General features: G+C 38.2%; 3 protein-coding genes across 4 annotated transcripts; 2 read left to right on the top strand and 1 right to left on the bottom strand.

Annotated features, from left to right (window-relative positions):
* Positions 1–932: 932 nt before the first annotated feature.
* LOC105051581 (uncharacterized) lies at positions 933–5,058 on the bottom strand. Its single transcript, XM_010932102.4, has 2 exons — positions 4,367–5,058; positions 933–1,725 (listed from the first exon to the last, which is right to left on the bottom strand). Exons 1-2 carry the CDS (start codon positions 4,958–4,960, stop codon positions 1,366–1,368), a joined length of 954 nt encoding a protein of 317 aa, XP_010930404.1. The 5' UTR covers positions 4,961–5,058; the 3' UTR covers positions 933–1,365.
* Positions 5,059–5,325: 267 nt separating this feature from the next.
* LOC105051575 (la-related protein 6C) lies at positions 5,326–9,207 on the top strand. 2 transcript variants are annotated; one of them, XM_010932087.4, is made up of 10 exons: positions 5,328–5,754; positions 6,913–6,994; positions 7,263–7,357; positions 7,458–7,529; positions 7,620–7,699; positions 7,785–7,866; positions 8,071–8,118; positions 8,230–8,298; positions 8,492–8,617; positions 8,706–9,207. In XM_010932087.4, exons 1-10 carry the CDS (start codon positions 5,446–5,448, stop codon positions 8,979–8,981), a joined length of 1,239 nt encoding a protein of 412 aa, XP_010930389.1. In that variant the 5' UTR covers positions 5,328–5,445; the 3' UTR covers positions 8,982–9,207. The 2 variants fall into 2 exon arrangements, with proteins under 2 accessions (XP_019708200.1, XP_010930389.1); XM_019852641.3 differs by having other exon boundaries at positions 5,326–5,754; positions 7,458–7,699.
* Positions 9,208–18,260: 9,053 nt separating this feature from the next.
* On the top strand, positions 18,261–22,267 carry LOC105052625 (putative disease resistance protein RGA3). Its single transcript, XM_010933499.4, has one exon. It carries the CDS (start codon positions 18,261–18,263, stop codon positions 21,636–21,638), a length of 3,378 nt encoding a protein of 1,125 aa, XP_010931801.1. The 3' UTR covers positions 21,639–22,267.
* Positions 22,268–23,098: the final 831 nt, after the last annotated feature.

Here is a 23,098-nt window from a genome sequence, read left to right as displayed (position 1 = left end):
TGCCACCTCTTTCCTTCCTTTCCTATCCTTCCGCCAACGGACCATCTTGAACCGGAGGGATCCGCTTGAACCACCATATTGTCTTCATTGACACCGAGGGCGACCTCGATGGCGCTCGATTCATCCACAGGCGACCCAAAAAAAAAAAAATGTCACGTCTTCCTTACTTCTAGGCTTCGAAGAAGACGTTATAGCAGCCTACACACAACCCAAGCAAATCCAGATTTCCTCCAACGTTCGGTGAAGTTATCAAGACAAAAGAGGCTTTACCGCAGCAGAAGCTGTCTTCGTTGCCCTCCACATCCCAATATTCCAGGGGGTTTGCCCAAGTAATTTTTCCCAGGGCAAGCACTTGCCCCACAACCATCCCATGGCCCCCTCAGAAGAACTTTCTTCCTTCTCAAACCAGAAAAAGGATGTAACCAAGAGACAAGATTGAAAACCCCTTTAAAGTTCCCATCCGTGTCCATTGGTGATAGAAAGTTGTTTGGAAAGCCTTTTCCCAGAAATTTTCCTATATCAATCTCTTCATCAGAGAAGGTAATGGTTGTCTTTGTCCATCTTCATCTGTCACTCGCTGAGACTCCCAACAAAACCTCCTCTGCCCGCAAACCGCTCTTGCCCATACTTCGGATACTCCTGCATTTTAAAGCATCCACATAACTTCATGTCACCATAAAAATGAACGACGTGCCACCTAAAGCCTCAGAATAGGAGGCACCACCTATCATATCCACATGATGGTAATACCTCCCAAAAGAATATACTTAACAGGCACAATCTGCAAGCACATCATAACCCAGCCAATTGAATCAGTTATGAACCAACTCCTGACCTGTTGCATTCTTCCTGCAATCTTTCATCCAATGTACTGCCACCATTAATCATAAATGTGCCCTAAAATATAAAACTTGAAAGGTTTCATACCACCATAAAGAAAAACAGTCTACCACAGAATGGCCATGGCAGCAGATATATCATCTTCGCATCAATATTATGCTATTATCTTTTACGATCCTGGTTATACATGTTTAACCGGCTTAATCTGCGAACACACCATACAATAAGGAAAAAAAAATGCAGGAACGTGCTCTCACAAAATGATAGCATGGCAAATGGATGGAATGACATGGCTTGGGATCGGGGACCATGAAATGCTATGTTGACCTTAGTATATCTGAAAGCACCAGCACTCCACATTTCCTCTGCTTCAGGTAGTAAAAAGAAACCATAGCACCAGTCTCTTGTAGGAATTATTTTCCCATGCTGATGACTTGGTTTCAACAGGCCTTCAACACCCCTCTGAACATCGCTCTTCCAAGGAATTGGAGAGGAAACATGAAACCACCGCAAGCTGTTTGGTTACTAATCTTTTGTGCAGTGAGCATCTGTACCATGACGCTGACAGTGATGATAACCCACACTGCCAAGGAACCTCCTAATCTCCTCTGAACTGCTGTTGCTCGCCTTCAGCAACCGTTCATCTTCCTCGTATATGAGGTATGGGGCACGCCCTTTTTTTCTAGATAGCAGTTTTAAGGCACCTCTCAGGACATGGTACTCCCAACCTTGGACATCAATTTTGATCAGCAACACATTTTCCGTATCTGGAATGACTTCATCCAAGGGGATTGTTGGCACCTCTACAGCAATCTCTTCATTAGATTTGAATGCTAGTTTTGCACCAGTTGCAGAGATGGCACTGTTGTCCAGGCGGCCCACCAACTGATTCATATAGCAAGCAAGAAAATTATTTCACTCAGCATGCAATAAAATCTGATAAATGTAAAATAACTAAATAATTTCAAATGTGAAATAACTAAGGCTGTTCTCAATTAAATCACTCCACAATCATAAACCACAAAAGCAGTCATCATCTTGCTGGTCCTAATTATAAGAACAGAAACATAATAATATTTGATGTAGAAGCCAAAGCAACTATCTGAATTAACCAAATAAGTGAGCCAATCATGTGAACAATGAATTTTTGAATAGGAAATTTGAAGTGCCAAGAGAACTGTTGGAGATAATCATAAGGCCAGAAACAAGCTGTCATGTTACCATGAAGGTTTCCTAAATGGAAAACCTGTTCTTCCATCATTTTTGAAGCACAAGTTTCAGTCCACATACAAGCACCTCTTGCATCATGAGAGTAGAAAAACCGCATCACAAGTAAGACAACTTTATCTCATCCAAAATAGAAACTCCCAAGTCCAAACAATTTTTTCTTTCACCGGTCCAAGTCAGCAAGTTTCACATTTACAAGAGTCATCTGCCATGAGGTCTTTTTGATTTACAAATACCTCCCCATGGTTTGAATAAGATTGGTAGTCCATGCCAAGTATGTCTTCTCCATCACAATACTAATGCCAGGTAGCCAATATATGAAGCTGTTACTATGCCTACACCAACAGCCTTGCCTAAGGCCGTCAAGGCCATGGCATTCCAAACAGCAGCTCCAAAGGGAAGTGGCTTCCATAGCAGATCTGGGAGAGAGTTGTGTTGAAGATATGTGTATCATTTCACCCATCAATTAGCTTGCTCTAAAAGTAATATTTATATCAATCTTCTTGGTTGTAAGATCAACCTACAGCCCACCCCAGCTCTGACATCAGTTGCAGCTCACTGCCTGTGCCTTGCTGCAACTATAAGGCTTGCCTGTCTGACCTCCTGCTGGTCAACCAGAAACAATACACATATGCACGCAATGAGGATCATTTCTCTCATCTATTATTTTGTTTTGAGTATAACCAAGTTCCCTTCCCTGCTTGGTTGATATTAACCACCTAATCTGTATCCAGATTATGTTAGGGGCTACTTTTGAACCTCTTTAGGTTGTTAGAAGCTGTGATCAATTTGATTCCAAACAATGAAATACATTAAGAAGGGCTTTTCTTCACATCTAAGAAATCATGGCTTTGTAACTAGGGTAATGCATCATCATTCAAGGCATTAACCATCAAATATGAAGTTGTATCTAGATCATAATGGAATCCATGTGTATACTAGTATATTATTACTTAATAGACTTTTGCACTTTTTATCTTTTTCTAATTCTCTTTTTTCCTTCTCCATAAATCATTGGGGTCGGTTAACATGTCATAGACCTCCCATCTTCATATTCAGTTTTCTCCCACCTCATTATTAGTTATTACCATTTAATTTATCTAGGTTTATAGAAATTAAGGATACATGTCCCATGGATAATACGTTATCACTTTTTGATTCTAAAGGCTAAACTAAGCAAGATAAGCAAACAAGATACTTGCATCTCCAAACTCAATGTAACTTAACAATAGAAGTTTGTCACATTTTCCTACAATTTTACCCCAAATTAGAAACATGCCAGAAGTCATTTGAGTATTCAAGCAAGTCCAGTCCAATAGTCTTTCCCCCTTAGCACACAGTGCTGTAAAATATGTCCGTTAACCCCATTTCACCATCTAAGTAATTCTCAGTCTCAATTGCACATCCCTAAATTACACATGTAATTTCCTTTTCTAGACCCCAAAATCCGTTCCTAAATGAATAAAAGAAATGGCCACTCTGCATACCTCTTAACATAGCCAGCACAAGTTATAGAATACTAAGGATATTCTGTATACAGATTGTACAAAAAATAAATAAAACATCCACAATGAAAGTAATCAATACCCATATGGCGTGGCTTACATTTTCCACATTCGCTTACATGACTGGCAAAACTAATTTCTGAATCTAAAAGTGTTCCAACTAAACCTAAGGTTTCTATAGCTTGTATCTTAAGAAAAATCCTCCCAAGTGATCACTTTAAAAAGCATTAAGGTCATATGGATGGAAAATATACTTTGTGAAGAAAAATACTATTGCATACTATGTGTAACTATTTTGACTACAAAGCCATTTCAAAAGTTTTTGTGAGTCCTTAGAGGTGACAAAAGAAGAGCTTGTCTTATTCCTAAAGTGGAGCACATATAATATGCCTAAGAAAAATTTTGGGGGAAAAAAAAAAAAAAGAAAGAATGGAATACAGTCTGGATGTTTCTATATTGTTAAAACACCTATTGGCCTCACTTGTAGCACCCGCCGTCACTGAGTATTGGTTATGCGATCTATATACCGTTATATCTTCCATGTTTAAATTAAACATCTTATTAGCATATACAGAAAATGGAAAGCATAACAAACATCTTATTAGCATATGTAGAAATGGAAAGCATAATGCATGTTAATAAAAAGAAACTAATGAACACCGAAGAACATCTAATGCAGCAACTTTACTGCCATAACCATCTAAAAACCCATCATTCTTCATATCGGACCAAAACATTATAAAGATTTATTTATTTTTCCTTTTACAAGAAAAACAATCAAGAAAAAACAATACCTTATGGAAAGTAATGTTCCCAATTCGATCCGAAGAAGCTGCGGCAAACACAGTAACCTTGTCTGCCGCCCGATTCAGGAAAACGCCATCACAAATCCTCTGAAGATTCTCAAACACCGGCTCGAACGCCACCACCCTGAACCCCATCGCCGCCGCCGCGAAGGTTGCCATCCCCACATTGGCCCCCACATCCACCACCAACCCATCTCTGGTCTTCCCCTCAAGAAACTCCTGGATCGTAACCGATATGTCGGGCTTCCGGAAGGGCTTCCCCTTGAGCATCCGCACAATATTCTTGTGAGGCTTCTCCGGGAGCGCGCCGAGGTCGGCGAGGGAGTAGAGGAAGGGGTGGCGGACGCCCTCCACCACGCTGGCGAACACCGGCGACGCCTGCGGGCAGGAGACGCAGTCGAAGGGCCGGATCCCCGACCCTAGAGTTAGGGTTAGGGTTTCTCGTGCCAGGATTGAGCTAGGGTTGGAAGAAGGATACAAGAAGAAGAAAACAACGAAGAATGATATCGGGAGAAGAACAAGAATTAGGGTTTTGGGAGAGAGGACCGACAAGGGCTTCTCCCTCTTCCAAGCGTTCGCCATTTGATTTACCGAAAATGGAAAGAAAAAGTTCTCCTAACAGTGAGCTCAGAACTAAGCCGAGCAGAGAGAAGAGAGGGTAGGGAGATCCGGTGTAAATCTCACACAGGAGATACGGTGTATAAGCGTGGAGAGTTCTTAAGTGAAGGGCATTTTGGGAATCGATATTTAATACCTAGGATGACCCGGGGTTTCCTCGAAAATAACGGAATTGCCCCTCAACATGTGTCCAGACGGAGTATAGGACCGGGTGGCTCCTGGAGGGAGGCCAAAATGACGGAATTGCCCCCGCAGGTCAACAAGGACTCCCAACGGTCGAATACCACGAGGGGGGAGGCTTTTTAGCGCGCGACGTGGAGTCGGTCCCAAGGAAACAGTTCCAAGAAACACTCCCACCGCAGAAGAAGAGAGAGAGAGAGAAGATTGCTCATTTGTTTGATAGATAGAAGGAATCTGAGAGAGTGGGAGAGGGAGAGAGAAGGGAGGAAATGGCACAGGAGAATAAGGAAGGAGAGGTTAATGGATCGACCAAAGGGGCGGAGGCGAATGAGAGTGTGGGTTTTAAGTTCAATGTTCATGCACCGGAGTTTGTACCGAGATCATACAGCCAAGCGTCGCCGATCTCCGGGTACTTCTATCCTTACCTTCAATTCTTTGGGAATGGTGGAGGTGGGCTGGGACCAGATTGGATTTACTTTGCGGAGCAAGAGCCATCGCATTTTGTGCCGGAACTGCATGGAAAGGTCTCAGGTCACCCCAAAAATAACAACGATGTGATTCAGAAGATTGTAAAACAGGTATTTGTGCTATTTATATTTTTCTAATTGATGGTTTAATATATGGGGTTCAAATTAATGAATTGAAATTGTCTTTTCTTATGTTTTCACTTGAGGAAGTTATTGTTCATGATGTTCCATACATGATCGCAGTTGATAGAAAAATAGAAGATAATATTTATTATTCATTTTTTCTCGAAGGAAAAAAACTATATGCATTTGCAGATGTGAAAACGTGTATCATGCCATCATGCTAATGGTAATCTTTTTTTTTTTTTCATTTTCTATGGAATTTAAAATAAATGTTTATGTACTGCTTACCAATGAATGAGGTGTGGGCGTTATAGCATTGTCTTTCGATCTTATTATTCCATGTTCATGATGAACATGTTCATCATCTGAAAAGAGTTCTTCTCTGTGGTAATGAGAATTAGATAACAGTATGACAAGGTTTCTGCCACCCCCCTCCAGGCCGAACGAAAAAAAAGAAGAAAGGTTCCATTTTCCATGGTTTCTCTTAACAAGTGTAGTCCATACTTCACAAGAAAGGCTGTAGTCTGTCAAGCATCTTCAAGGTCTGCATGCAATAGAAAAGCTCCTTACTACCTTTTGTGTTAGAGACTTGAGATTTAGCCTTTCAGTTAGAACTTTTCCACTAGCATATTTTGTACGTGATACGAATTTAAGCGACAGAGTATTGCCTAATTATTGCATTTTTTTTCCTGTGCCTTGCTAGAGAACTTCAGATCACTTTTTGTTGCCCCTCCGAAGTGCCATTTGACCTCATTTGCTACCTTAAGATTTTTCAGAATTATGTCTAGCTCTGGATAATTTTTGATATCTTTTTGACTCAGCTTTAGATGGTATACCTTCATCATGAAGGATATTAATCGCCATTCATCACAAATCTTAGCTATCATATTGTACCAACTGAATGTCAAACTGTATGAATTAATTTGAACTTTTCTTTCTAACGCCTTCTCCAAATGTGTCCTGCATCAAAATAGCGTAATGTCACTTTTTCTGTTTTGTGGTTGTGTACCTGGCTGCTGCAGTGCCTATAAAAGTACTCTATTTCACATCTTTGTTGCAATGTTCCGTCTTGTTTAATTTATAATTAGTAGTGTGATCGTTCTGGTTTCACATTTAATAATATCTAATACCCATCATGCTTTCCAGGTCGAATATCAGTTCAGTGATACAAATTTGGTTGCAAGTGATTTTCTAATAAAGATTATGAACAAAGATCCCGAAGGCTATGGTGAGGGAATTATGCTATAATTTTTGGAACATTTCGCTGCATTTAATTCTTTTGGAATTTCTTAAAGGAAAACATGTTTATGAATTTGTAAACCCTTATATGTACACCAGCACATCATCATCTTCATTCTAGATAATAATTATAGTTAATTATAATTATAATTATATTATATAGCCCATATCGATGACTACCAGTGCATAATAAAATATTCTTGTTTGTTTGCTGGTGGAATCAAAACAAGCCCATCTATTTGTTGTAATTGTTACAGTTCCAATGTCTGTCATTGCATCTTGGAAGAAAATAAAATCTCTTGGTGCAAACAATCAAATGCTTATTAAGGCACTTCGGACCTCAACAAAGCTCGTAAGTTCTTGCTCTATGTACGTTTTTATTTGTTTTGCACTAGGAGTCACATCTTCAGCTTTAATACCATTTTGTTATTGGGTTTAATCTTCTCTTGCAGGTCGTGAGTGAGGATGGCAAAAAAGTCAGGCGCAAGCAGCCTTTCACAGAACGAGACAAAGAGGAACTGCAGGTGAGTAGCATAGGAATTGGACAAGCAGTAATTTGGGTTTCAAAAGATCATAATTATGTCATTTATTCAATTTTCTACTACCCCTTGCAGTCTCGTACTGTTGTAGTTGAAAACCTCCCTGAGGATTACTCACGGCAAAATCTTGAAAAGATATTCAGTGTCGCCGGGAGGTCGGCTATGCCTACACTATTTTAATTCTCTATATAGGAAAAGAAAATTACAACATAGTTACACTGCCTTGTGTTTATTGAACAGTGTCAAGAATATCCGAATATGTCATCCACAGGAACCCAATTCTGCTAAATCTTCAAAAACTGATGTGCTAATAAGTAACAAGGTATGCTTTTTTTTTTTTTTTTGCGAATTCAGCATATTTTTATACAGAATTTTAGGACATACCTAATCTTGGAAGTAGATAAAGAACAGAAAGTACTATATGATTTTATGACTTTATTTTTTCATATACTGTCCGGTGTCTGCTATATTTGGAGATCCATTCCATTCCTTTGCTTTCTGAATTGTATGAATTATTTCCTTGAAGTTGCATGCTTTGGTGGAATACGAGACCGTGGAACAAGCTGAAAAGGCTGTAAGTTATTTGAACAAAAAAAGGCACATACTTTTTTTTTTGTCACCATAATTTTAAGTTCGGGTTTCCTCCAGATACTAGTTTTTAGAAAAGCTGGTTGTCACTGGGCAGGTGGAGAAGCTGAATGATGAAAGGAACTGGCGAAAAGGTCTTCGTGTTCGAACAATGTCTAGACGCTCGGTAAGTATATAATCCATATTCTTTCTCACAACATTTGACTTGCAAATATCCTTTGTGGAACAACTGAGCTATCGGATTGCAATGGAAATCAACTTCTCTACATGAACCCTTATATATTACTTGGTTGTCTAATAGTGTGTTTGCATCTATATTACAATACTTTTTTAGAATTTCCTTTGATTTCTATGTCCAGCCAAGGTCAGTGATTCGAACCAGGAGATCAGACTACGATCATTTTGATATAGTTTCTGAGGATGAGCAGTCACCTTCCTCTCAAACAGTAGGTTCACTACACATAGAACAACTACTTGAACACAATGTAAGTGAATGTTTCATCATTATCTCATATTCAACACCCCCACATAAAAGGAGCTCCTCAACTCTATATCTGACTGATATCTTGGTAGATTGAAGATAACCAGAATACCACAAAAAAGGGGTGGGGAAGGGGCAGAGCAAAATTACATGGGATGGTCCAGAATCACAATGGCCGCGGCCTCCTGTCCCAAACTCCACAACCAGGGTGCCTTGGCCAGTCTGAAGCCTCGAGCAAGCAGATGCTGCAGGGGCCTAGAATGCCGGATGGAACACGGGGATTCACCATGGGCCGTGGGAAACCACTCACCCCTGTCTTACCAGCTTCACCACTGACACCCACAGGCTCTGGTCCTGTTGAGCTTTGAGTTTCCTACAGTGTTCTGTCAGATTGTCAAAAGAATTCAACCTTCTTTGCCCAGTGGATGAAGGCTCAGTAGTGCCATCATAAGCTAATCATTAGTTGACATGATGTTCATTCGTTTCTTTTGCAACTATGGCTTGTTCATTTTAATTGTTCATCCTTTTCTGTTACTATGGATTGCATAAAGTTGAGCTTGTGGCTGGAGATAAAATAGATTTGCTTTTGTGAAAGTGATTGTGCACTGAAGTTAGCTTCTTAGACCTCTGGTGAGTTTGGATATTACTTGTTTTACTTCTCATGATCTCTAGTAACTTCCCCTGCAACATTTTCTGCTTCAACTAGCATGACTGTTACGGAACGAAGCCGGGGTGGTGGAGGAAGTTGACCACTTTTTTTTCACGTGGATAATGCAGAAGTAGCGCTAAACACGATTTGCAATAAAGATATCAGGACTACGATATAATAGCCAAAACTTTAGAAAGAGAAATGCCTTAGAAGTCAAATTAGCAGCTATTTATTCAACAATATCTCCATTACTTTCTTTTTCTTTTTGTCATGTATTTAAACATCATTTTTTCTGAATCTCACTGTGGTCATCATGTGAACAAGTTATGCCATGTTTCGCTGCTATATATTGTATTTCCATGGATTGGTCTTGCTAGTGGTGCCCCTTAAAAAAATGTTTCACTAATCTTTAAACCTTCGTCATTGGGGCCCCAACACCTTGCATACCAAGCAAAATAAAAGCGTCTGTCTGGGTGGGTTGGGTGACCCGCTTGCTTCCAGCAATCTGCGGGCTAACAAGCAAGAGTAGCAGCTACCATTTACCAGAAATCCCCCCATGTCTGAACTTGTGTTCAGATGCATGCTTTTGCTGCCATTCTTTATCAGGAGACTTTTGCTACAATCTAACATTATAAACTTCCAATGTACGTTAGTGTTTGCCAACACTTTCCTGATGGAGAGTGAGAGGGTGGAGGTGTTCACGCCATGTTTCTTACCCAAGAAGGTAAAAATCTAGTGGGTGAGCTGGTTGTCCTCTATTATTCTTTTAATCATGTTTTGCAACATGAGCACTTTGCAGTTTGATCCCCCTCTATATTTTTTCCTTTCTTCCTCTCAATATAATCATCTAATTGGGAGAATAAATTTGCTGGATAGAACACTTCAAATTTGCTGGATGGAATATCTCCCTCATCCTTACCATTAAAAGAGAGAGAACTGGCTTTTAAGACCATGAGGACGTTTTTCTTTTCTTTTTTTCTTTTTCTTTTTTTAATGATCAGAGAGGCGATGGTTACCAAATCTTGACCCTCCATTTCAGATTTTGATGACTATTTTATCAAATAATTGTACAGGAATCTGATGACTATTTTATCAAATAATTGTACAGAGAAATTTCTACAGAATTCACTGGTTTAAAAAAAAAAATAAAAAGAATGTCACGCCCCAAACCCAACACCCGAGTCGAATACGTGATGGCCACACACTCCTTAGAGCAAGCTCTAAAGAATATGCAAGGTCAAATTAAATTATTACAACCTTATCAACCATAATATTTAATTTCAATAATAATTCATAACATCTTGCATAATTACAATTTAACATTCCTTCAATCCTCTGATCAGGTATCAACGGTACTCTATCTATGCCTCCGCTCACTCACAAATCCATACCATAGCCAACCATGGACATCTTGTAACTCTGAGAAGAAAAAAAAGATGAAAGGGTGTGAGCTTTACAGCTCAGTAAAAATTTCCATATCACATCAATATAATAATATAATCTGAAAATAAAGATAAGTAATAATACATAAAAGCCGATGTTTACTGTCTAGAATACTGCAAACATTTATAGATTATTTATTTTATCAAAAGAGATGCATCATCATATGTTAAATAAGTGAAACAATTTTATTCAACGATTGTTTCATGTCTTATCTTTCCATTTTCTTCTATTATCACGTCATCTTTAACCCTTTTCTTTTTGGCTTTGACTTTGGACTACCAGGATCATGCGACGATCTTTTATTCGGATCGATTTCTGTGATCTTCCTCGGATCAAAATATTCATGATCTTTCTTGGATCAAAGTGGCCATGATCTTTCTCGGATCAAATCATTCATGATCTTTCTCGGATCAGATTCTTCCACACATAAGCCTGTGGGGGCTGTCCCAGGCATAAGCTCCTGACAGGCTATTCCACATGACAAGGCCAGTCCAAATCATATTTCTCTTTCTTTTCATTTTCATGAAATTATAATATTTGACTTCATTAATCAATTCAAATTTTGCAGTGTAATAAATATGTCATACCCATATAATCATGCCATCAATCGCTGATACATATGTATTGATATAACATACTCATGCTCAAAATTATATAAATAAATAATAGTGTCTCAGATATAACAAATTCATCGATCTCAAATCCAACGATGCAAAATCAATGAGATAAAACTAACGGTAAAATAACATATATAATGATGATCATATACAGGGATTCTTACCTTTACCGGTGACTGATCCAAGCACAGAAATCAATATTCTTCTTTGATTTATGAATTTCTCTTAACAAAATATTTCACTCGATATCTTATGCAGACAACCGTATCTCTTCATGATCCTGATCAAATATAAAAATCATATATGAAAAAAATTATTGATAATCGATCCTAATAACACAAATCGAGGACCTCTCTTAGGATTAATCAAAATTAGGATTTATCTAAGTATCTAGATCCTCCACTGATTCATAAGACTTTTAGAGAGAGAAAATTCATGAAGAGAGAGAAAATTTTAGAGAGAGAAAGTAGATAGAGAAAATGGAGAGAGAATCTTTGTATCCTTCTGATGAGGCAATCATGGTCGAGATCATCAGAGGTCCTATCAGAATGACTTAATATGAATCAAATGTTATAAATTTCGAATAGGATCGGGCTGAGATCAAATCTACTGCACGAATTTCGGAGCAATCTCAGATCATCTTATTTTCATTTCAAGTTTATCCTAGGGTCTGTGATACAGTTAAAGAGAGAAAGACTTTAGAGAGACAAAATCCATAAAAAGAGAAAAAAAGATCTAGAGAGAGAATCTAGAGAGAGAAACTAGAGAGAGAAGGTAGAGAGAGGAGAGAGGAAAGAGGAAGAGAAAGGAGAGAGAGGAGAGAGAAAATTCTCTTTTTCTTTTTTTTTTTCTCTTTTTATTTTTCTTTTTCTTTTCTTTTCTTTTTCTTTTTTTTTTCTTTTCCTTCTTCTTTTTCTTTTTTTTTCTTTTCCTTCTTCTTCCCACGACCCTCTCTTGGGCTGAAACAGGGGATCTCAAATCTCCTCCTTTGCTCGATCGACCAAGGGCCGCAGCCGGCATGGCGGTGGCCGGCGACAAGGGCCGACGATCCCACAGCTCGGAGGGACCAAACCGGTGGTCGGCGGTGACCACCGGCGTCGAAAAATAAAAAAAAAACGAGCAAAATAGAGATTTTTTCCACAACAAAATCTGGTGACTCCAATCGTCGGCGAGCGTGCACACCGACACGAGAAGGAAAGGAGAGAAGAGAGGAAGGAGGAGGCTCACCTTCGACATCGGTGAGGCTTTCCGACGAGAAATTGGACGGGCACAGGTCGGGTCTCCACGGTGGTTTTCCGACGATTGCCACCGATTGGATCTCGGATCTTTGGTGGAAGGGAGAGAGGAGGGATCTCCTCCTTAAATAGAGCTAGAGGGGGCTCTTTTCCGACTCCGATTGGGAGCCGATGAATGGAGGGAGAAGGAATGGGTGAATGAAGGGAGTCTTCTCTCCTGTTTCTTTCTAATTTTTTTTTGTGTTTGGGCTGTGGCTGATTCTAGGCCCAATTGGGCCGGGGTGTTACATTCTCCCCCCTTTAAATAATTTCGTCCTCGAAATTAAGTTATGTCGTTCGAGATACATATTTCAAAGTATACATTCTTCATGTCATTCTCAAGCTTACGATAATATCTTCTATATTATTTATTTCTCATGATCTTGTTATAACAAAATTATTTGAAATTTCAAATTCATCTCCTCTTATTAATTTCTCAACTTTTGAAGAACTGTAATATTTTAGACTTGTATTAATATACCACAATTATTTGTCTAATACATTCCACTCGAAATTCATAATTATCTCAGGCTACCCTTGATAGAAAAATAAATAAAGGTCAAACATCGGGCACTCTTCACAATCATCGATTTCTTTCTTCTCTTGACCTTCCAACAAATTTTATATGTAGACTCTCATCTTAAAAAAATCTTAATCTTCTATATCAGTCCAAATAACAATATTAAATTTTTAAAAAAATATGAGATCTATGTCAGGATATTCTAAGTTTGAACTAATATCAGAACTATCAAGCTGTTAATAAACTTGAGATATCTAGAATTTTTTGGTATTATCTACAATGAAGCAACTTACTGACAAAAATTATCCGACTATGATCAGATTAGATCAAAATTTATAGCATCCTTTCATTGTCAATAAAATCCTTCCTTATTTGCAACTAATGTATTTCATAATATCTTTTGAATCAAAGAATTAATATTCCTAATCAATTTAATCCACCACGCTTTTGCTGCGCACTCTGATCTTAATTTATCAAATTATATAAGTCTATCAAAGATAAAAATATCCTTATATGTTAGATCAATTTAGGATAGATCTAACCTTCAAATTTCATATAAGACTTAGGGCAAAATTTTAAGTTTCTTTATCTTTACTACCTTTGGGTATAGCATATAAAAATTAAATCTTGATCCACTTCCTATGTTTGAAATTATTGCATAAGTTTCATCACTTTTCAATAATCCAACATGTCTAGAATCAATTAAAGTTAACCTTAGATTTACCTTACAATCATTTAAATAATTTCTAAATCAATCTTCCTTTTTAAAAGAATTAATTCTAACTTGAGACAAACTAGAAGAACTCAAGCCAACATCCTTATAAGTAGAATCAACTTGATTATTTCTTATAGAGCTCCCTTCATCACAACCCTTAATATTAATCAATAAATCCATACAAAATCTTATCCCTTATATAAGTCATTCAAAATTTAACACTAGCAAGATGTCTTAGTTCAATTAAAAAAAAAAAATCTAAATTTTGACTTGAATAATTAATACACTTCACCATCTTCAACAATCACAAGAAAAATTAAAAAAAAATCTAATCCAAAGATAGTAATACGAATTATTAAAGATTTCATCATAACCTGTATATCATACTCTGACAAAATAAATTTTTTTCTCTAATTTAACAATAATATCAAAATACTTTTGATCCACTTAGAAAAGTAAATTTTTGACTTGAAATTCAATGCAACTTGAAAGATCAAAGAATCATATTCAGAATATGATATTTTGAGTAACCAAAGATTTCACCAAGATGTGTATCTCATATTCTCATAATAAAATTTAAATATATTTTTTTTTCATCTAAGATTGAGTTTCATATATGATCCTCTTATAGGGTCAATGCTCAAAAATATTTCTCTCTCATATAATGTAATTTCTTCTTAAACCATACCCTAATTAACTTTCTTTTGATAAGTCCAAAACTTATAATGCTCAGACAATTATCATCGAAATTAGAAAAAATATCATGATCTTCAATCATATAAGTTTTAACATTCCAAAATCATATAGTATACTCGACATAACTTATCAATACCTCCCGCTTCCTTCCAGGGTCAACTCTTCTTATATTCAGGCCACCCTACTAATTGAAATTCAAGATATAACTCGTCAATTCTATTATAGATATCATATGCTACTTATGCATAAATTTCATCTTAATATCTATTGATTCGAAATCTAAATATTGAATCTTCTCTTTTATATCTATCATATTCCTCATGATCATAACCTAAGTTCAGATATCACTAAAATTACAATTCTGAATAATTATAATCTTAAACTCAAATACCACTTAAATCATATTTTCTAGTGATCATAACCTAAACTCTAATATCATTCTATCATACCTTTAATGATCATAATCTTAAACTTTGATATTATCAATCATTCTCTATTGATTATAATCTCAAAGTTTTGATATCACTTATATGACAATTCCTAGTGACCTTAAACCTGAGCTCTAGTACTGTTCTATTATATTCTCTGATATCACTCTGTCACATCCTATTGATCATGCATAAAGTTTTGATATCACTTCATAATCCCTAGTGACTTAAACTTAAGCTCTAATATCATTTTATCAAATCCTAATCACTTATATCATAATCCCCAATGATCATAATCTAAGCTCTGTTATTACTCTGTAATATTTAAATCACTTATATTATAATCCTTAATGATCATAACCTGAGCTCTGATACTACTTTGTCACATCCTATTGATCTTACATAAAGTTTTAATATCTCTTCATAATCTCTGGTGATCTTAAACCTAGGTTCTGATACCACTTTGTCACATCCTAATCACTTGTATTATAGTTCCCAATGATCATAACCTAGGCTCTGATACCATTCTGTCATATCCTATCACATATATCATAATCTCCAATGATCATAACCTAAGCTCTGATACCATTCTGTCACGTCCCGAACCCAACACCCGGGTCGGATACGTGATGGCCGCACACTCTTTAGAGCAAGCCCTAAAGAATATGCAAGGCCAAATTAAATCATTACAACCTTATCAACCATAATATTTAATTTCAATAATAATTCATAAAACCTTGCATAATTACAATTTAACATTCTTTCAATCCTTTGATCAGGTATTAACGGTACCTATCTATGCCTCCGCTCACTCACAAATCAATACTATAGCCAACCATGGACATCTTGTAACTCTGAGAAGAAAAAAAAGATGAAGGGGTGTGAGCTTTATAGTCCAGTAAAAATTTCCATATCACATCAATATAATAATATAATCTAAAAATAAAGATAAGCAATAACACATAAAAACCGATGTTTACTGTCTAGAATACTGCAAACATTTATAGATTATTTGTTTTATCAAAAGAGATGCATCATCATATGTTAAATAAGTGAAACAATTTTATTCAACGATTGTTTCATGTCTTATCTTTTCATGTTCTTCTATTATCACATCATCTTTAACCCTTTCCTTTTTGACTTTAGCTTTGGACTACCAGGATCATGCGACGATCTTTTATTCGAATCGATTTCTGTGATCTTCCTCGGATCGAAATATTCATGATCTTTCTCGGATCAAAGTGGCCATGATCTTTCTCGGATCAAATCATTCATGATCTTTCTCGGATCAGATTCTTCCACACATAAGCCTGTGGGGGCTGTCCCAGGCATAAGCTCCTGGCAGGCTATTCCACATGACAAGGCCAGTCCAAACCATATTTTTCTTTCTTTTCATTTTCATGAAATTATAATATTTGACTTCATTAATCAATTCAAATTTTACAGTGTAATAAATATGTCATACCCATATAATCATACCATCAATCGCTGATATATATGTATTGATATAACATACTCATGCTCAAAATCACATAAATAAATAACAGTGTCTCAGATATAACAAATTCATCGATCTCAAATCCAACGATGCAAAATCAATGAGATAAAACCAACGATAAAATAACATATATAATGATGATCATGTACAAAAATTTTTACCTTTATCGGTGACTGATCCAAGCACAGAAATCAATATTCTTCTTTGATTTATGAATTTCTCTTAATAAAATATTTCACTCGATATCTTATGCAGACAATCGTATCTCTTCATGAACCTGATCAAATATAAAAATCATATATGAAAAAAATTATCGATAATCGATCCTAATAACACAAATCGAGGACCTCTCTTAGGATTAATCAAAATTAGGATTTATCTAAGTATCTGGATCCTCCACTGATCCATAAGACTTATAGAGAGAGAAAATCTATGAAGAGAGAGAAAATTCTAGAGAGAGAAAGTAGAGAGAGAAAGTGGAGAGAGAATTTCATATCCTTTCGATGAGGCAATCATGGTCGAGATCATCAGATGTCCTATCAGGATGACTTAATATGAATCAAATGTTATAAATTTCGAATAGGATCGGACTGAGATCAGATCTACTGCACGAATTTCGAAGCAATCTCAGATCATCTTATTTTCATCTCAAATTTATCTTAGGATCTGTGATACAGTTAGAGAGAGAAAGATTCTAGAGAGACAAAATCCATAAAAAGAGAGAAAAAGATCTAGAGAGAGAATCTAGAGAGAGAAGGTAGAGAGAGGAGAGAGAAAAGAGGAAGAGAAAGGAGAGAGAAAATTCTCTCTTTCTTTTTTTATTTTATTTTTATTTTTATTTTTTTCTTTCTCTTTTTCTTTTTCTTTTTCTTTTTCTTTTCCTTTTTTTTTCTTTTCCTTCTTCTTTTTCTTTTTTTTCTTTTCCTTCTTCTTCCCACGGCCCTCTCTTAGGTCGAAACAGGGGATCTCAAATCCCCTCCTTTGCTCGACCGATCAAGGACCGCAGCTGGCATGGCGGTGGCCGACGACAAGGGTCGACGATCCCACAGCTCAGAGGAATCAAATCGATGGTCGGCGATGACCACTGACGTCGAAAAATCGAAGAAAAATAGGCAAAATAGAGGTTTCTTCCACAACAAAATTCAACGACTCCGATCGCCGGCGAGCATGCACACCAGTACGGGAAGGAAAGGGGAGAAGAGAGGAAGGAGGAGGAGGCTCACCTTCGACGCCGGTGAGGCTTTCTGGCGAGAAATTGGACGGGCACAGGTCAGGTCTCCACGGTGGTTTTCCGGCGATTGCCACCGACTGGATCTCGGATCTTTGATGGAAGGGAGAAAGGAGGGATCTCCTCCTTAAATAGAGCTAGAGAGGACTTTTTTCCGACTCCGATTGGGAGCCGGTGAATGGAGGAAGAAGACTCCCTTTGAGAGTCTTCTCCCCTGTTTCTTTCTTTTGTTTTTTTTTTTTGTGTTTGGACTGTGGCTGATTCTGGGCCCAATTGGGCCGGGGTGTTACAAAGAACATCCCATTCAATCGTTGTATTGCCTCCGCTTTCCCATTAATTCAATGCGGGTGACGACTTACTCATTGACTTGGAAAATAAGTCGAATAATGGAAGTAATGAACAAACATCCCGATACTGAAGAAGATAAAGGTACCGTTCCATTGCTAGGTGGTGCAGGATCATCTCTCATCTTCCTTGCACTAAAAAGATCCTGCCATACTCTCGTCTTTTCTCCATCTCTTTTCCCTCCAATTAGCCTTTGCTTGGTTGCAAGATAGAGAGGGACTCTTCTTGGGCCCTATGGATGTGTCATCCTATATAACCATAGGAGGGTGGTTCATCCAAGTGATCTTTGACAAGTACCTCTCCTCGAAGCTCCAAACATGGGCAACCAACTCCGGCATAGGCGATGACCTGGACAAACTCCGAATTGCCATGCTAAGGATCCAATCAGTGGTCAGCAATGCAGAGGGGAACCCAGCCGGCGGCATGTTTGGATGGATGAAGGAATTTAGAGATGTCAGTTACGATGCCGAAGACCTGCTTGATGAGTTAGAGTACCGGCGTCTTCAACAAGAACTGGAGGCTGGGAGCAGCAGCCCGGTACGAGAATTCCTGTCAAACTTGGGGGTTGTGAGAGGCATCACCACACAGGCTAGTGGCTCTCTGTCCTCCAGGCTTTCCAACTTCACTGGTGGGGATGATGCCGCAAACCAGGTAACAGACGCCTCCTTATCCTCTAGAATGAACAGTCCAAGGGCCCCAGCAAGCCCTGAAGTTACCTGGGATAGGGCCACCAAGTCTAGGATAAGAAATATAGTTGAAAGACTGAATCAGGTTGCTTCTTGTGTAAGTGAAGCTCTCCAGCTCTCAAAGTTGGTGCATGGCGGCCTTAACAATACTCAAAGCATCAATAAAGGTACAACAAGCTCGCTAATCAGAACCAAAGTATTTGGCCGGGGTGCGGAGTTAGAGAAGATAAGACTCCTATTAAAATCTGAAGATGAAAGAGTCTCTGTGCTCCCCATAGTTGGCCTGGGTGGAATTGGGAAGACTACTCTTGCTCAACTTGTATATAATGATCCAGACATAGTAGACCATTTTGAGTTAAGGATGTGGGTTCATGTTTCTGATAACTTTGATGAGACTAAGCTTACAAGAGAGATGTTAGAATATGTTTCTGGTGACAAGCGTGAATACAAGGGTATTACAAATTTCAACAGTCTTCAAGTGACAGTCATGGAGAAGCTAATGTTGAAGAGGTTCCTACTCGTTTTAGATGATGTGTGGAAAGATGAGAGGAGCAGTAGGTTGGTGGAGGAGGAGAGGTGGGAGAGATTTTTGTCTCCTTTGAAGGCTGGGAAGAAGGGTAGCAAGATCTTGATGACAACAAGGTTGGCAACAGTGGCAGAGATGGTGGGTACAATGGACTCGATAAATTTGGCTGGTTTGAGAGATCATGATTGCTGGTCCTTGATCAAGGAATGCACATTTGATGGTGTGCATCCTGACAAGCACCCAAAATTGCAGAATATCGGAAGAAAAATAGCTAACAAGCTGAAAGGCTTACCTGTAGCAGCAAAGGCAGTTGCAGGGCTGTTAAAGAATAAGCTGGATGCTGATGAATGGATCAAAGTGTTGGAAAGCAATGACATATGGAATGATATCATGCCAGTTCTGGACTTCAGTTATCAACACCTACCTGCTCACTTGCAGCGGTGCTTTGCATATTGTAGCATATTTCCCAAATATTGGAAGTTCAAAACTGATGACTTGGTTCACCTCTGGATGGCACAAGGTTACATCCAACCACAAAACAAGAAACTCATGGAGGATATAGGAAGAGAGTACCTGAATGATTTATTGTGCAGGTCATTCTTTGACACACATAAGAATGGTCCGATCACATACTACGTTATGCATGGTCTGTTGCATGATTTAGCAGAAACTGTTTCCCTGGATGAATGCCTTAGAATTGAAGATGAACCCACAAATGCACCACTTAGCATCCGCCATGTATCTGTTCGGATTGAGAAACTAGCCAATCTAAAAGGGGTATGCCAACTTAGAAACCTGCGCACTCTAATATTGTTTGGCAGAAACCCGTCTGTTATTCATCCTCCTGTACTCAAAGAAGTGTTTAAAGACTTCCACTGCATCCGCACACTGGATTTGTCTTTTTGTAAGATGGAGAAACTTCCAGAGGCTGTTGGTCATCTTATACATCTGCGATACCTGAATCTGTCATCCACTTCTATAAGAGTATTGCCTGAGTCATTATGCAGGCTATACAATCTACAAGTGCTGAATCTACAGGGCTGTAGGCTTCAAGTTTTACCATCGGGCATGAACAAATTGATCAATTTGCGCCATCTTACAGCAGCCCATCAAATAGTAACCACCATAGCTGGTATTGGGAGACTAACCTGCCTTCAACAACTACAAGTATTCAGGGTCAGGAGGGAAGTGGGATATGAAATAGGACAGCTGAAGGACTTGAATGAGCTTCGGGGACTGCTTCAAATTAGGAACCTTGAGAATGTGGAGACTGAAAATGAGGCAAGTGAGGCCATGTTGGATGTCAAAGAGCACCTCAGTATGTTGCAGTTAGTATGGGATTCTTCTCAAAGGAATGGAGGGGCTGAAATGGAGGTGCAAGTAATTGAAAGCCTCCGACCACATCCAAATCTGAAGAGGCTGGAGATAAGGGGTTGCAGAGTTGCCAAATCCCCTAGTTGGTTGGAGACTGAATTGCTCAACAATCTTGAATTCATTTATCTGAGTGGTTGCAGGTTCTGGGAATGCCTCCCCCCTTTTGGGAAGATGCCCTCACTCAAGGTTCTCTGGTTACAGGGAATGCACGCGGTGAAGCGAGTTGGTTTTGAGCTTGAGGGCAATGGTGATAAGGTGTTTCCATGCCTGGAGGAGCTGGTGCTTGATGACTTGCCAGAGTTGGAAGTGTTGTCCGGAGATGAGCAATTGTTTTTTAGCCTCCACAGTGTCATGGTTAAGGATTGCATCAAGTTGAAGAGCTTGCCTCCCTTTCTCCCTAACATAACACAACTCACCATAGCAAATCAGGGATTCTGGATACCATATTATAATGATGCTAGGATGGCACAAATCTCGTCAGCAGTTTCATCACTATGTATCTATAACTGCCCCATGCTCACTGCTGGATTCTCTGCGCTCTTGAAGGAGGAGATGGTTCCAAGTTTTTCATCAGTCCGAAGCATCAACATGCTGAGGAGTTTTTCTTCACTCCGAAGCCTCAACATCAGTGACATCTCCCTACTAACAGTGCCACCTGTCAGGAAAAGCCTTTGCTCCTTGGAGAATTTAGATATCCAGGATTGCCATGAGACTACATTCTCTACTGAACAGCAGGAGGTGTTTCAGGGGCTCACCTCCCTTCAGAGCCTTTGCATCAGTAATTGTGCCAATCTCCAGTTCCTGCCAGAGGACTTGAACAGTCTTTCCTCCCTACAGAAGTTGTTCCTGTGGAACTGCCCTAGTATCCAGTCAATGCCAGAGAAGGGTCTGCCAATTTCACTCAAAGTACTGGAAATTGAATCCTGTCATCCACCGCTTAAGGAGCGATGCAAGAAGGAGCAGGGCATAGATTGGCAAAGGATCGCTCACATCTCTCACATTGAGATTGACGGTGAGGTCCTATAGGAAAAATGTGCTGCTTCTTTGCTCTTTTTCTTCTTAAGACTTGTTTGCTTCTACAGTGAAGTCCAATAAGACCGTCTGTTAGATGTATACTCTAAAAGTCAATCGGACTGATATGTTAATTTTTTTTAGGATACAATTTTGTACTTGACCTAATTAATTAGGGCAATTAATTCTATTCATATAGTGTATGTGTCTATGAATCGTCCAAAAAATTAATAAGATGAAGAGTTGAGAATTTGAGACATATGTCATTGATAGTTAATTCTCAAATTGCTCTCGATCGAAGAATCATCACGAGGATGGTAACTGATCCGATTGATACACGGATCATTTTTTTAGGATAAACGAGTCTCAAATCTACAGTGTGGGGATACTGGAACGAGAGTGCAAGTGGTTGTTAGAGAATAATGGTATTGAGCGTGACCAATATGAGAAGTTATTTGGATGTCTACTCACTCGTCAGTGACATTCTCGATGCTGTAGTTGTGTGAGTGGTTCTTAGACCTGTGGTGCCTCGACTACTTATAGTAAGGTTGCTGTAGTTTGACTGTACATAAATTTGGTCTCTTAGCCATTTGGGTCCTTGCTGTGTATGTTAGCTATAGTAAATTCGCTGTAGAAGTAAAATGCACACTTAGAAGAGATCTATCGATCTTAGTAGTTAAGAAGTAGTCCTATGTGATTTATAAAGTTGAGTTCATAAGACCGTGGCCACAGCATAGTGAATTATGAAAAAAATTTTTTTATAAAATTTTACGACTTAAACTCGAGCTGATTAAACCTTACATATGACAGACGATGAGGTTTGATGAATTTTTCATAACCTCTGTCTTGTCGGAACTCACGATAGAAGAACTGAATCATACGGTAACTATACTTAGAGATTCATCTTTCTGTTCTGCTAAATTGTCACTACATGTTGCTAGACGTTACTGATGGATTATAGGACCAACGAGAATTATTTTGATAGTCAATAATTCTTGATTGGTGAGTTAGAATTATTCCAATCTATTGAAAGAAGTTTCAATGATATTTTGATGGAGATCAAAATTTTTTTCACTATCAGACAAAACAGAATCTATGTGGTCACATATAAAAGAGGTCTTGACTGATCGGATCGTTGAATTATGATTTCGAATTATAAATTGTGAGTGATCTTAATTATCCATTTGATTGATGATTAGACTAAAATATAAAAGTTGCATTGAGAGCTTATTAAGAGTTAGTAAGTTATAGGAGGACTAAATCATAATTATTGCATATTATTTGATTTGATCAAATATTAAGATCGGATTCTAATCAAATTAAATCAGATTTAATTTGATTAGATTGGGTTTGAATTTGCCTCAAACTAGGTTTTATTAATCTAATGGGATTAGATTTAATAGATAATAGACCTAAACCTATCTAGATTAGGTTTGACCTAATCTTTAGCAATGTTTGATTTGGATTGGATTCTA

This window comes from Elaeis guineensis, chromosome 2 (genome assembly GCF_000442705.2).
Source record: "Elaeis guineensis isolate ETL-2024a chromosome 2, EG11, whole genome shotgun sequence".
In the NCBI taxonomy this organism is placed as follows: Eukaryota; Viridiplantae; Streptophyta; class Magnoliopsida; order Arecales; family Arecaceae; genus Elaeis; species Elaeis guineensis.
The sequence above is the reverse complement of the archived record's forward strand: the minus strand, read 5'-3'. Positions and strand labels throughout refer to the sequence as shown.

Bases quoted from the DNA above. Each gene is read 5' to 3' on its own strand.
- LOC105052625 (XM_010933499.4), top strand. From the start codon at position 18,261: ATGGATGTGTCATCCTATATAACCATAGGAGGGTGGTTCATCCAAGTG.
- LOC105051575 (XM_019852641.3), top strand. From the start codon at position 5,446: ATGGCACAGGAGAATAAGGAAGGAGAGGTTAATGGATCGACCAAAGGG. The intron at 5,755-6,912 runs GTATTTGTGCTA...CATGCTTTCCAG, and splicing joins TTCAGAAGATTGTAAAACAG to GTCGAATATCAGTTCAGTGA. The intron at 8,618-8,705 runs GTAAGTGAATGT...ATATCTTGGTAG, and splicing joins AACAACTACTTGAACACAAT to ATTGAAGATAACCAGAATAC.
- LOC105051581 (XM_010932102.4), bottom strand. From the start codon at position 4,960: ATGGCGAACGCTTGGAAGAGGGAGAAGCCCTTGTCGGTCCTCTCTCCC. The intron at 1,726-4,366 runs GTATTGTTTTTT...TATATGAATCAG, and splicing joins GGAACATTACTTTCCATAAG to TTGGTGGGCCGCCTGGACAA.